This window comes from Leguminivora glycinivorella, chromosome 13 (genome assembly GCF_023078275.1).
Source record: "Leguminivora glycinivorella isolate SPB_JAAS2020 chromosome 13, LegGlyc_1.1, whole genome shotgun sequence".
NCBI lineage: Eukaryota > Metazoa > Arthropoda > Insecta > Lepidoptera > Tortricidae > Leguminivora > Leguminivora glycinivorella.
Window position 1 is genome coordinate 22033302 of NC_062983.1, and position 15003 is coordinate 22048304.

The 15003-nt window shown below is 37.9% G+C and overlaps 2 protein-coding genes across 3 annotated transcripts; one reads left to right on the top strand and one right to left on the bottom strand.

Moving 5' to 3' along the window:
* The first annotated feature begins 157 nt into the window (after positions 1-157).
* LOC125232571 (flavin reductase (NADPH)) lies at positions 158-2720 on the top strand. 2 transcript variants are annotated; one of them, XM_048138292.1, is made up of 4 exons: positions 158-316; positions 606-696; positions 1043-1429; positions 2053-2720. In XM_048138292.1, the coding sequence occupies exons 2-4, from the start codon at positions 621-623 to the stop codon at positions 2208-2210; spliced, it is 621 nt and encodes a 206-aa protein (XP_047994249.1). In that variant the 5' UTR covers positions 158-316; positions 606-620; the 3' UTR covers positions 2211-2720. The 2 variants fall into 2 exon arrangements, with proteins under 2 accessions (XP_047994249.1, XP_047994250.1); XM_048138293.1 differs by lacking the exon at positions 158-316 and adding an exon at positions 359-485.
* Positions 2721-7508: 4788 nt separating this feature from the next.
* On the bottom strand, positions 7509-14910 carry LOC125232638 (mitochondrial GTPase 1). Its single transcript, XM_048138385.1, has 4 exons — positions 14318-14910; positions 13632-13840; positions 10223-10410; positions 7509-7786 (listed from the first exon to the last, which is right to left on the bottom strand). Exons 1-4 carry the CDS (start codon positions 14719-14721, stop codon positions 7586-7588), a joined length of 1002 nt encoding a protein of 333 aa, XP_047994342.1. The 5' UTR covers positions 14722-14910; the 3' UTR covers positions 7509-7585.
* Positions 14911-15003: the final 93 nt, after the last annotated feature.

The window sequence follows — 15003 nt, forward strand, 5'->3', positions numbered from 1 at the left end:
TAAAAGTTATAAGGATACAAATGTTTTATCTAATTAATTGAGAAATTTCTTCCAAATTAGTAGAAAAATTAACGATCGCCACACTTATAACACCACCAAATAAGAAGGTACTATAAATCTTTGCCGTCATTACATGACTACATCGTTACATAATCGTCCAGGTTTTATTTTGACAGCCGGCTGCCGGGTGGCGGGTATATTGCATTGAGAACTGAGAAGTGGAATACGTGACCAATTTGCTCCATTTAAATAAACACCAATTTACAAGTCTATTAGGTGGGGCAGGAGGGCATTCTCAAGCAAGCGCTAAAACCTGGTAAGGTATTAATTACCATAATAAATTAATCGAATACACATTCGTCTACGCGCCTTCGTGCGTCACTAAATAATTTTAACTAGAGTTCAGTTCTATTTCGTGTGCATTATCGTCGTGAGTTTTGATTGAGCAAGTCGTGAATTATCTTCATTTATCAATAAAGATAAAGGTACTTTGCCCGTAGACTAGGCGGTAAACCAGTTTAACCTGTTATTTTATTGGTTTCGTGTTTCCTGTTAGCTAGACCAATTATTATTCTAACACTAGTTGTTTTTCTGCTTGTTTGTAGTGACCAGCATTCATCATGGTGAAGAAAGTTGTGATATTCGGCGCCACGGGGATGACGGGGCTCTGTGCTGTGGAAGCTGCTGTAAAGAAGGGTAAGATGGATATTGATTTTCAGTGGAAAACTATGACCATTGCATTGTTTTCGTTTTTTATTTGATTTTATTTTTCACCAGGTTATGATATCAATAGGTATATAGTTAGGTATGTATTAGGTAATCTATTTATTATAAGCATCATAAACTCAAAAGTAGTATTGGATGATATGATATGTTATATTTACCTTATTTTTCATAAATTATAACTGAAAATCAAACTAACTTTGTTTTTTATTGAGAAGAATACTGCACTATTCCTTTATTAAATTTGGTTTAAAAATTGATTCTAGTTATTTGTATCTTACTACTATGGCCACTCATAAATGGTTAAAATTGTCAACAGGTTTAGAAGTACGCGCATTCGTCCGCACACTCTCCAAACTCCCTGCAAATCTCAAGGACAAAGTTGAAATCTTCCAAGGCAATGTCCTTGAGCCTGACTCCGTCCATGATGCTGTTGAAGACATGGATGCAGTAGTCATAGCCCTCGGGACCAACAACCAGTTAGAACCTACCTCAGACCTGTCAGAGGGAACAAAGAACATCATTGAAGCAATGAGGGCGAAGGGTGTTAAGATCCTGTCAGTCTGCCTGTCTGCATTCTTGTTCTATGAGCCGGACAAGGTGCCCCCGAGGTTCGTGGACTTGAACGAGGACCACAAGAGGATGTACCAGGCAGTTAAGGACAGCGGTTTGGACTACGTTGCTGTGTTCCCTCCACATATTGCTGGTAAGTTTATTTTTCCCAAAAATAGTTCTGGAAAATATTCTGCCATATTTTAAAGGTTGTTAACAAATTTTCTTACATTTTTTAAATTATAAATTTATTCATATTTGTAATGTATGTTATATACACTGGGTTCTATATGTGCATTTTAATAATTAATCCTCATACCCAAAAACTCCAAATTTCACGTGTAATTTTGGTGATTTCCTAGAGGTACTAAATTCTTGTTATGTCACTAATCATGGAATAATTTTAGTCCCTATGCACCTGAATTATTATAAAATAACAATGATATAACAACTTCCACCTGAACATTATATTTAATTTAAAATTAAAAATCAAAGCAAAATTTATTTAATTTAATTATAACTAGCGACCCGCCCGGGCTTCGCACGGGTACTATACCTACATGTAAACCTCCCTCTAGAATGACTCTATCTATTAAAAAAAACCGCATCAAAATCCGTTGCGTAGTTTTAAAGATTTAAGCATACATAGGGACAGAGAAAGCGACTTTGTTTTATACTATGTAGTGATATATTAATTTGGTCAACTTTGATTTTTGCAATTTTTCCCTGAAATATGTACATGCTGAAATTTTTCCTAATCATATTTTTTGCACACAGATGAGCCAAGCAGAGAAATCATCGTAGAAGTGAACCCTGAGAAGTCTCCCGGCAGAGCCATCTCCAAATACGACCTGGGCGCATTCCTGGTCAACTCACTCAGCGAACCCAAGTACTACAAGTCTGTTATCGGCATCACTAATGCGCCCAAAGCTTAGGATGTCTAGATGCCAATGTGTTTGAAAAACTATAGTATGTCTGATTAGATTGTAAAGTCATTTATTTTTGTTTACTTTTGAAGCCTTGATATTTTAAATTGTATTTGGCAGCTAGTCAAGTTACAGGCTAAAATTGTATAGATCATTATTTAGTTGAACGATTCAAATTCTAAAGAAATCCTTCTGCAGTATAGTTGTCAGCTCAAAAAAGTATCTAAGATAATGTAAGGTCCATTTTTCTGTGTTTCAAAGTCAGCAACACTATGACGTGGCAATGGATCCTGTCGCAAAGACATAAGGTTCAATTTTAGTCAGTTAAAATTGCTGTTTGCAATCTAACGAACTACGGACCTCGTATATTATAAAAAGGCTTATTATTACAAAACAATTCCATAGTTTTATGTATAAGGAAATGAGCTATGTTATGTAAAAATAAGGTTTAAATTTTATACAGTTTAGTCTTAGATGTATAATACTTTTAATGTTTCAAATAAATATTATTTCTGTTTATTTACGCATTTTCATTCAACACTCGTACAGTTCATACACTACCCATAGGGTTGATAGGTAATTGTAATTTGAATTACATACTTAAATCATCGGCCTGAAATTTAACGCTTTCCGGCTGTGACAAAATAACTACCTGCACGGGTAGCATGACCTGACCTGACCATAATTGCCTGCCTGGTCTACCTATTCCATGAAATCATTACCTACTTACCAATTTTATCTTCAGGATCTTGTCTTTTTCGATTAAAAAAGCATGTCTATCATCATGATTTGTAAAATGCGTCACTGTCCTTGGTTGCTGACTAAGCGTATTTCTATAGCAATTACGCGTATTACAAGACCTGGAGGGCGATTTTTGAATCTCGCATACGGGATTTTGTCACTAAAATACCGGTTGAAAACGGTGACTTGCTTATTATTTTCAGTGACAATTTTCTGAATTCGAACGCGTGAGACTCAAATCGGCCCGCTGATCTAAAACGAATACCTAGATCTGACTTAAAGCTCACAGCCTCAGTCTCACTGTTCGCCCTGATGCATCGGCTCGAGGCAAATTTGAAATTACGGATAACCTATGGATACCTATAACTCCATACTCCATCATCGCATCAGTCAAACTGTTTAATATAATATGTATTAGGCCGGGTGCGGTACGACTACATATTAGGTCATTTTTCTACAGGAATGATCTCCCTAGAAATGTTTACCTTATCATATCTAACATTATACCTAGTACTTGAAACATCAGTAGGTATGTTTAGTATGAGAAAAACCTATTTAAAAACTTCTCGCGTAAGCGTAGCGTGGTGGAACAACAACACTAACATGCATGTTTTCTTTTACGGGTTCTTGGCTTTAGGATTAATGAAAATAAGTGAATTTTAATTAGTTTATTACGTTCCAATAATTTCTTCTTTGTTACATCTTTTTTTAGGGTTCCGTACCAAAAAGGTACAAGAAAACCCTTATTTTTTACACAACACAATTAGAACATTGTTGTATGTACACTCATACTGTCCTGTATTTCTAAAGTAGCCAGAGTGATCGGTAAAGATGTCGCTCTATTAGGTGTTCTGTTGTCCTTGGTTGAACTCATAGATGAGTCCCAGAACCCCCAGAACCGCTCGTCAGTGACAGTGCTCATGCTCAGCCACGTCTTTGCATCCAGGACCTGAGTAGGCTCGGCATAGTCCTTCAAGCTCAGGCTATTAAAAGACATTTCATCCAGAATGACATGAACACGTTTAGGTTCTCCACTATCGCTCGGGATAGACGGGCTAGTTACACCGTAACTTGTTGTTGACATTGGATAACCTGAGTGTGAAGAGTCTATAGAAAAGAGTTGACGCCCGGAACTCCAAGATTCAGTGTGCCACGGGCTCTCTATCATGTCCAGAGTGTCAGTGATCGAGAGTTCGTATAAGTATGAGCTGAGAGTAGCGTTGGAAACCGTGGAGGTCTGAACGAGCAGGAAGTCTGTCCTCGTTTGATTCGCCTTGTCAAGTTTAGAGGAGTAGGTGTACTCGCGGCGGGTGTAGGACATCACGCGGTGTGGATGCGCGCCATCAGGAGGAAGGGGTACACCTCGGTGGCCACGACGAGGAGCCAGCGATACGCTATGACGGAGGCAACAAAGCTCTGCAGACACGCCGCAGGATTCATTCTGAACTCTGAAGGGGCACCTACTTACAATTGGTATCTACTCTTTTATAGCTCGGTTGGTATTTACATTCTTGGCATTGCTGTGGTTAATTATTTCATATTTTTTATCGTATTTTTATAGATTTTACATTTAAGTATCGCTGTGTGATTTGATTGAAGTTTATTGACTGACGGTATATGACAAGTACCTATAATCTTTTGACAATTATTTTATAACCTTCTTGGCAAACTATCCACCAGCCAAACTATTTGCAACGAATAGGGAATATTACGCAAAACACTGCGCAGAGGGCGCCGCTGGCGCATTGAGAAGGACCTTCCTTCTTTGTCCTACCTAGAGGTATGAGATGATAAGACGATCTCGAAATAAGTACCTCTAAATATAAAAGTACCTAAGGTTAACCAGAGTATTTGCATCTGGTGACGAAAATGCATTTTCAGTACAGATGGTGTTTTTTTTACTCACTAGTGCGAGAAGTGGTTCATTATAATGCCAGGTCGAAACTTCGGAGGCTCATCTGTACTGAAAAACGTCGTACGATACACGTGCGAAAAGGAAATTCGTAACTCGTGTCGATTTAAAACACTCCCTTCGGTCGTGTTTTAATTTATCGCCACTCGTTTCGAACTTCCTTTTTTACGCACTTGTATCGTAATGTACTATTTTATAAGATATTCTCTAAACAGAATATATTTGAACTATGATATCCATATAAATTTTAAAATTTGATGACCATACTTCGCACGTTACGTACACGTATACGAGGGTTGCAAATACGCCGGTGGACCTTATGATATATTTTGGAGCGACTGGTGAACCCTGATGATGAGTGGCAGAACAAGGCAATAGGCAAGGGCGGCTTCTAATACTGAGATTACTGAGTATTGGGGAAGAAAATAGCCTTTTCAGTACAGATGAAGCGTTTTGCCCGTACTAGTGCATTTCCTGTCAGGTCGAAACTTCAGAGGGCCATGTGTATTGAAAAACGTTGTACATACGATACACGTGCGTATAAGGAAATTCGTAACCGGTGTCGAAATTTATCGCCACTCTTTTCGAACTTCCTCTTATCCGAACTTGTATGGAATAAATGTACTAATTTAAAACGTGGGCGTGCCAGACTTCATGACATTACACTTTGCGTATCATAAGCCTACTCGTACAGTTACGTCATGTAAGTAAGTAAAAATTTGTTGGTTCGTGACGGGAGTAGTATAGTGCACAACAAGAAACGTGACCACCGAAACAACCTACTAAATCACGTTTTCTGGATCAAACACTGTCAGAGACCCGTATTTAATAAAGACTGTTCATCTATACAAAGGTGTTTTCATGATGATTAGTTGATTACCGTACGTAATACGGTTCTCATTGCAGGTCAAACGGACAAATGGATCGCCTGAATGATAAGCGATTAACGCCGCCCATAGACACTTGCAACCCCAGAAGACTTGTAATTCAGCAGTTCTCAAAAAGTTTGTACATAGTCAGCAAATTTTAATTGATCCTATTTTGTTACCAATATTTAGTGATATAAATCGACTTTCGTAAGATATATAGAGGATAATTGTTATAATTAAGAAAATATAGATACTAGAGAACCTTAATGACCAAATAAAACGTACTAAAATCTCAATTAATGAAATAAGTCTTGGTAACAAAAAAGGAATAAAAAAAACAAATTTAACTTTTTCCTTTTGTACAAACTTTTCGAGAACTGCTGAATTGCGTTGCCGTTATTTAATGTGGGAGTATTATAGATACCTACGTTCTTTACTGGAATATTTTTTATTGTATGTAAAGCGAAACACCTTCGTCAAACGTAACTAAAACAGAACGTAGAACTGACGTACTAGGGTTTAGGGTTCTGTATATGTTGTTATCGGGTGTTTCAATTAACATTCTTTACATTTGAATTGTCCGTGGCAATGTTAATTATTCTGCGGCCGCCGCCGAAAAACCCTCACCTCGTTGACCACGGATACATGACATCGCATGTTGTTGATGAACGCTAAGGTAGGTAGGTACTTTCGTAACGATTGATTAAGTATAACAAAAATAATTAGGCGCCTCACATCGTTACTATATTATTATCACGTGTAGTAATACATATTAGCTTTAAATTTAGTTAAACAACCAATTTAATAGTAAATTATCTATATTTACATTTAACTTACTGCTAAATCTCTTTATGTACTGATATTAGTTTTATGTGAAACTTATGACCTCTTTGAGTATGTAATCTCGAACACAATATTTTGGTAACTGATGTTACTGATGTATTAATCTCTTATCAAAAATGGCTAGTTATGCCAACTTGACCAGTCGATAAGATTAATTTTATAATTTTTATGATGAGGTTAAACTTAGCTTCGTATAGCTCTTCACCCTAAAGGGCACTTTATCTTAAGCACTAGCAATGAATAAAAGAGTCGCTCCCGACTCCCGTCTAAATAAAAGAGAGAGCGAGCGATTTTATAGTTCGTCCATAACTCGCTGGCGCTATCACCGCGTCTCTTTTATTCGCTTTCGGCACACCTCGGACACTGACGATCAAATATATTGAAAGAGGCGCGTTCCTAGCACACAGTCTTAGCTCGTGTAGGTGAACGCTTACTATGCTTGTCATCATCCTCCTTGCGCTATCCCGGCATTTGCCACGGCTCATTGGAGCCTGGGGTCCGCTTTGACAACTAATCCTAAGATTTGGCGTAGGCACTAGTTTTTACGAAAGCGACTGCCATCTGACCTTCCAACCCGAAGGGTAACTAGACCTTATTAGAATTAGTCCGGTTTCCTCACGATGTTTTCCTTCACCGAAAAGCGACTGGCAAATATCAAATCACATTTCGCACATAAGTTCCGAAAAACTCATTGGTGCGAGCCGGGGTTCGAACCCGCGACCTCCGGAACGAAAGTCGCACGCACTTACCGCTAGGCTACCAGCGCTTAACGCGTACCTACTATGCTTGTATGAGTGAAATATAACAGGTCGACTGTTCGTGTTTTTGACAGGCGGTAACTGTGAGGTAACCGAGAGGGGGTGGGCGGCACTTTCAGCGGGGAGCGGGGGTGGCCATACTGTACGATAGTCGATAGTACTCTTTATTATACTGTGCTTTCGGCTATCCCACACGATTCACCTTTCTAGACGGTCAATCATAACGTTAACAAAGTCATTGGTCACTCGAATCTCAATTACCTACGCCATAAGGTTCTCCTTCTCCTTCGTATAGTACTTCAGCAGCTCGACGTCCAGAAGCGTCCGGCCGAGCTCCCCGGTCCGGAAGGCCTTGATCATCGTCCGGGCCACCTCGATGAAGTCCGGGACCTCTCGCATGGTCCCGTCGAAGTCCCGAGTGCGCCGGATCCGGTTGAACTTCACCGCACCTGAGATTAGTACCTGTTGAAAAAATGGCTTTTTGTTAAATGTTCATATCATGGCGGTTGGGGTCGAAAATACCTATAGTGTAAGGCCTGAGTCACCTGAGTGCTCAGATTGGGTGTGTCGCATGCTAATATTAATAAATCCATACTAATATTATAAATGGGAAATTGTGTGCGTCTGTTTGTTTGTCCGTCTTTCACGGAAAAACGGAGCGACGAATTGACGTGATTTTTTAAGTGATATAGTTGAAGGGATAGAAAGTGACATAGGCTACTTTTTGTCTCCTTCTAACGCAAGCGAAAGCTTCTAAAGCTAGTATTAAATAAAGAGTTCTAACTTCTAATAAAAATAGTAAAACAATAGGTAAGTACTTATTAGCACAAACATACCATATAAGAGAAAATAGTTGTTACTCGGTCAGATTATCAAATGTATGACTCAGCTTTTTAATAATTATCCTTGTCTATTTTGACCGCTGTTACAATTGCGTAATTAATAATTATAATATATCATTATTTTGCCAACATAATAGGTATTCCTGGAAATCGTGAGTAGGCTTGTATATAATTATGTTAACTGTCAGGTTTTCGTGTCAGGCTGTTACGCAAAGACAAGACTTACTTAGGTATCGGTACAATCAACCAATTGGAACCCTAGGCCTGTTTCATTAATTTGATTTTGGAAATTATTACAATTTTATCGTGATTTATTTTACTCAAATTCTCAATACCTAATTATAATTTTGGAAAATAGTTGTGTAATATATGTGTATTTATAACATTCTCCATACATATACTCATATGTTTTATTGCTGATTTATATGCTTCTTATACCTTAATCGTGGAAGACGGATCTGCACACGCACAGTTTCTGATTGATCTAATATCTAATGTTTGAGGACGTTTTCAACCTTTGTAGATGTGTACATTATAGTTGTCAGTATTCCAGACAGCGTTAACAAGCTGAAGGGGCTAAAGCTAGTATATGGATAATAGATAAGTAATTGGTATAATTATCCTCAAAAGCTTGAAACACGCTCGTACCAAAAAAGGTTAATGTAAAATAATCACTATGAGGAAGTTGGAGCCCTGATTACTTTTCAAAATATATTTGCACAGCTCAAACGATTGTTTAACATAACAGACATCAAGATGTACGTCGTCCAAGTGTTTATGCCGAAAATATTTCCGAACTCCAGTATCATGACCGAAGACATTGAAGTGGACGAAATGGAACAGAAGAACAAAGTGTTGCTGATAGTTACGGCTTTTTTGATACTGTGTCCGATCTGCGTGTCGGCCGCGAGCGTGGCGTTCGGGCTGGTCTCGTGGGGGGTGTTGCTGCGATGGCGCACGTTCCGCCATTACGCCTTCCTGAATGTACTCTTCACCAACTCGCTGGGCGTCGTACTGCTCTCAACCATCGAGACTCCGCACGCGATCCTGCTCGTGGGCTTCTTCATCGACACGGCGTTCGCTCACTGGCTCACGGTGCTAACAGTCATGTTCTACCACGAATTCGTTAAAGTTTTTACAAAAACGATTGATCATGTTTATATTAAAGCTAATATCTTCGGATGGGGGCTACCGGTGGCGTGGACCATTCTCGAAGCGTATTTTACTAATCTCATTTATTACCTGTGTGTGCATATGGTGGTGCTTATAAATGTGGTAGTGTATTTGAATGTGTTGCGTGTTCCCCGTCGGTCGCGGAAGAATGAGTCTCGACAGCTTGTATTAACGAGGGTCGTTATTTCGACTTTTGCCTTCATAACTACGGGAGGGGTGTGGTGTTTGCCGCTTCTATTGCGAGCGCAAGTGAGGTGTGCAGTTATGATACCGGCATTTTCGATCTGTTATTTTGTGACGATGATGACGATTAATATTTTCTTTCTGATGTTGAAGGCGCACAGGCTGCTTTGGAGAGAGCACTGGCTCAGGAAGGATGGTGACCATTTGAATAAAATGACCGTTGATAATGTGGCTAATGTTGTTACTTCAGCAGATAAGACTTCTAGCTCCGCTACACCTATAAAAGTGTGATGTGATGAAGTTTAAACCTATAGATAATGAACAGCAATTGAATACAACATTAACCCGCTTATTCATAAACGTTCACTAAAGTTATCAAGCCGATAAAGTTCGTTTGTCCCTTTCCGACGTATTGGTGTGATAGAAAGGGACAAACGAACTTTATCGGCTTGATAACTTTAGTGAACGTTTATGAATAAGGGGATAAGTGTCTAATTACCTATTGTGTATTTTTTTGTAAAAAATGGTTTATATAGAATTTTACTGAAATATAAAATAAAACAATGATGAAATCTTGTCCTTTATCTCACCCTGTTAATATCGTCGTTGGGTTCTACCAAACCCTCGTCAGTTCGCGTAACTGAAGCAGCCTGACTTATTGAGCCTATACTGGGTAACCTAGACCCACTATACTACTGACCTTGTTAATATCATCGCTGGGTTCAACCAGCCCCATGTAGTCCACATAGCTGAAGCAGCCGTGTTTGTTCAGCCAGTAGAGCAGGTAGTCAGCGATGGCCTCTTCGCCCACCAGGTGATCTTGCAGGTTGCCGCACAGGGCCAGCTTTAAACCCATTTCGACGTCTGTTACTGACGGTTCTAGGATGCCTGGAATGGTAAAGTAGATATCTTGAAAAAAAAACTAATTTACAACCTAATAAATTCATTTAGGGTGCTACTATGTTGGCCTATACGGCCTATATGAGGGTTCTGGTGCAACATAGGTTTAATGACTTTTTTAAATACTGTTACCAAATTTAGAAATAAGTTTTACCAGAAATAAATGGATTTTTTAGTTTATTTATTATACTGGCAAGTTGCGAGTGATTTGAAAAAGAGGAGGGTTCAGCGCGTGTTCGCAACTCGCCAAGTGTGAAAGCGCCCTTAGAGGAAACTGCTTCATGGACGAATCTCGGTATAGTAACTAGCAGCAGTAAGATAATTTTAAAAATAGAATCTAACACTACTATTGACACTTACAAAGGTATCTAGCTTATGCTTAGAGTTTCTACAGTAACCAAACCATTTCATGGTAAACAGTATTTATACTGTATTTTTTATAACCATTTGTTTGTATTTTTTTATGTCTGTTTATCATGAATAAATGCTTTGTATTGTATTGTATTATTGTATTGTATAGTAAAAAGTACATCAAGTTTTATAGAAATTGTGATTGTCAAAATTAAGATAAGATAAGATAAGATAATCATTTATTTGTTTGCTACAATACACACACAAAATTAAACAATTAAAACAAAAATAAACAATAAAAAACCGGCCAAGATCGTGTCGGGCCACGCTCAGTGTAGGGTTCCGTAGTTTTCCGTATTTTTCTCAAAAACTACTGAACCTATCAAGTTCAAAACAATTTTTCTAGAAAGTCTTTATAATGTTCTACTTTTGTGATTTTTTTCATATTTTTTAAACTTATGGTTCAAAAGTTAGAGGGGGGGGGACGCACTTTTTTTCCTTTAGGAGCGATTATTTCCGAAAATATTAATATTATCGAAAAACGATCTTAATAAACCCTTATTAATTTTTAAATACCTATCCAAAAATATATCACACGTTGGGGTTGGAATGAAAAAAAATATCAGCCCCCACTTTACATGTAGGGGGGTACCCTAATACAATATTTTTTTCCATTTTTTATTTTTGCACTTTGTTGGCGTGATTGATATACACCAAAATATTTAACGGCTGTCTTTATATTGGATATTTTCCTAGGGCCTGGAAAACTGCCAAGGTCATTGCTCTCAAAAAACCAGGCAAAGATGCCACTGTACCTGTGAGTTATCGACCGATTAGCTTATTATCAGCGCTTGGTAAATTATTTGAGCGAATCTTAGCTTCTCGTCTGCATTTATTTACTAATGACAAAATCATAAATGAACAATTTGGATTTCGTTCACAACACTCAACAAGTTTACAGTTAACTAGACTAACCGAGCATATAGCCCATAACCTAAACTTAAACCAATCAACTGGCATGTTCTTACTTGACATAGAAAAAGCATTTGATTCAGTCTGGCATGATGGGCTCATTCACAAACTAATGATTTTGGGAATACCATTACACTTAGTTAAAATTATAAAGTCTTATTTGAGTGAGAGACGGTTTGCTGTTCATATAGGAGAGTCTAAATCTGCTCTTCACCCAGTTCTGGCTGGTGTCCCCCAAGGATCGATTTTAGGCCCCTTGCTGCTCCTTCTATACGTAAACGATATTCCAATACAAACACGTACAAGCTTGGCATGTTTTGCAGATGACACAGCATCGTTTACATCATCTGATGATATTGATCTCATTATAAGTAGATTACAACTATCAATAGAATGCTTACACGAATTCTTTACAAAATGGAAACTCAAGCTCAATGAAGCCAAAACTGAGGCTATCTTATTTACGCGTAAACGTAAATTACCACATAGACTTCTCAATATTGCCGGCCATGCAATACCTTGGAGTAAGTCTGTGCGTTATCTTGGTGTTACTATTGATAGCAAAATCAACTGGACAAAACACATAATGAACCTTCGTGTTAAAGGCGCCCAAGCGCTAGGGGCCTTACATCCTGTTATGAATAGAAAATGCAAGCTTAGCCCTGTGACCAAATTAAGAATTTATACAACGCTAATTCGCCCATGTCTCACTTATGCATGTCCAGCATGGAATAGCACATGCCTAAGTAACTATAAAGTCCTGCAAACTATTCAAAACAAGGCAGTCAAAATTGCTTTTAACACACCATTTCGGACCAATTTGCATAAATTACATGTCGATATAGGATTATTTCCCATTCGTCCTTATATAATTAGGTTGGCTTTAAAGTTTTTTAGAAGTCCGAAACATAATAAACACCGAAACCGCTTAATTTCGGGTATTGGGATGTCACGTGTTACTGATTTGCCGTATGTCGATAGGTATGGTACTTACCGATTGCCCCATCACTATTCTCTCTTCCCACCTGATAACGACTGCGGTGGTGATGCGGTTGGCGGGCAACGTCCAGTGCAATAAGACCCCTCTCTCAGCGGCTGTGTGCCAAGGACCACGGTACTTGAGGGAGCTCATTTTATATTAGTTCGGTCGAATGGAACGTGCATTTTTGTTCGCTAACCGTCAGTGAATTTTTAGAATTATTATTGTATTGCTTTATCTTGCATAAATCCTTTATTAATAGTTAGTAATGCTATAAATGAACTTACTACTAATGAGTTCATACCGTTAATATTGAAGATAGTTATTTTGTATCAATACCTCATGTTAGAAAAGTATATTAAAATATATATATGCCATAAACTTTTATGGGCTACTAGCCTGATAAAGTAAAATTTAATTATTGTGTTTTGTAAATGTCTGGTCTTATTGTACAGCATCTTACCATGTATATTTTGTATTTATGTTGAAATAAAGAACTTTAAAAAAGAAAAAAAAGAATATACATATTTGTACCAAATTTCAGTTTTCTAGTGCTAACGGTTACTGAGATTATCCGCGGACGGACGGACGGACAGACAGACATGGCGAAACTATAAGGGTTCCTGTTTGACTACGGAACCCTAAAAAGTACTAACACTACAGAAAAAACAACAATAGCATAAATTAAAATATGGGTGTGTTTGCTGTGTGCGTTGCAACAAAAACAAAAGGGTTGGTTTTTCATAGATTTATTGGCTTTTGTAGTTTATGTCTTCGTATGCCCTATGTGCAATCTGTTATTCAACAGATAATGTATTAAGATTGAAAAAGGCCATGTGTGCCTAAGGTTTGAGTAAAACAAAAATTATAAATCTATGAAAAGATTTTAAAAATTATTATGACTCACCAGGTGTGTCCAACATGAATATATTAGGATTATTATTAATCCTGATCTTCATCATGACACTCCTCGTGACACCGGCTACAGCGCCGACAGGCAATGCGTGCCCGATGCCCATGTTCCTCGACCGCAGCATGTTGATCAAGGACGACTTGCCCACGTTTGGGACCCCAATGATCATTACATTGTAGTCCGACTCTTCAGCTCTATTATACCTAAGAAACAATATAATTTGATTATAGGTTTTAATACATGTATAATAAGGAGAGTTTGATCCATTCCACATGCAGTCTATAAATGAAACAAAAACTCCAACAAAGCTAGTGTTAATTTTTTTATTAAATAGATAATTTTACTGAAATTAACACTGATAAGCTTGCATTAATTAGCAAAGTCTCTGTAAGTATAGTTTTTGGAAACGAAAGTACAGAACAAGGTTTTTTTTTCTTAAGTACTTACTATAATTTGCTTTTTATCATGCAGAAACGTCTACAAGCAATATTACATATTTTTAAATTAAAGGAAAAATGGAAAAATCTGTTGCGCAGTTGGGAGCGAGGCTGGCTCCGGCAAAGCCAGAGGTCGCAGGTTCGAGTCCTGCCGGAGGTGTGATTTTTTCCAATTTTCCTTTTTTTTAAATACTTACTAAAACATAAATGTTTTAATTGATTAATACAAAATATAGAGATTACCTATTCGAATCTTTAATCAGATCAACCATCAGCGGCCTCAACGTCTTCAGTCCTCGACAGCTCTGATCCTTACTGTTCGTGAACACGATGTTCTGCACTCCCTCCTCTGTCTTCAACTGCTCCTTTATCCGGGGTATTAATGAACTCACTGTCAAGTCCTTCTTATTTAGAACTAATATATGAGGCTTAGCACCCGTTAATGTATTCGTAAATATAGGATTTCGGCCCGTAAAGGGTATCCTCGCGTCGTGTACTTCAATCACACAATCAACTGACTTCAACTTCCTTTGCATTTGTTTTAATCCCTTGTTCATGTGCCCCGGAAACCAACGTAGCAGATCCTTGCTCACGAAAGGGCATTTTTTGCGAAAATTGTAAGCTGCAGTATTGAATTTTGTTGCCATTTCGATTTGTTTTGATTTTTAGGTTATGTGGATTTAACGGCTTTGCTCAGGTAATCATTACCAAATAATATAAAAACACTAAACGGGTGCACTGTTTCAGATAATATTAACGAATTACGTAATTTTAATCACGTACACTGTTTGTAAATGTTAAAAATATCGCGAAAATCGTGCCAAAATTACCAAGTTCATTCATATGTGTTTGACATTGACAATCAGCTGTTCCGGGGGGTCGTTCCGAAACATTAGACTTAGCAATTTTTGTATTATGGTGAACGCTCA

What these genes read in the sequence shown, in the direction of transcription:
- LOC125232638 (XM_048138385.1), bottom strand. Translation starts at nt 14,721, where the DNA reads ATGGCAACAAAATTCAATACTGCAGCTTACAATTTTCGCAAAAAATGC. An exon ending in CTGATTAAAGATTCGAATAG is followed by an intron (nt 13,841 to 14,317) that starts GTAATCTCTATA and finishes ATTGTTTCTTAG; the next exon opens with GTATAATAGAGCTGAAGAGT. An exon ending in ATTCATGTTGGACACACCTG is followed by an intron (nt 10,411 to 13,631) that starts GTGAGTCATAAT and finishes TTACCATTCCAG; the next exon opens with GCATCCTAGAACCGTCAGTA.
- LOC125232571 (XM_048138292.1), top strand. Translation starts at nt 621, where the DNA reads ATGGTGAAGAAAGTTGTGATATTCGGCGCCACGGGGATGACGGGGCTC. An exon ending in GGAAGCTGCTGTAAAGAAGG is followed by an intron (nt 697 to 1,042) that starts GTAAGATGGATA and finishes AATTGTCAACAG; the next exon opens with GTTTAGAAGTACGCGCATTC. An exon ending in GTTCCCTCCACATATTGCTG is followed by an intron (nt 1,430 to 2,052) that starts GTAAGTTTATTT and finishes TTTTGCACACAG; the next exon opens with ATGAGCCAAGCAGAGAAATC.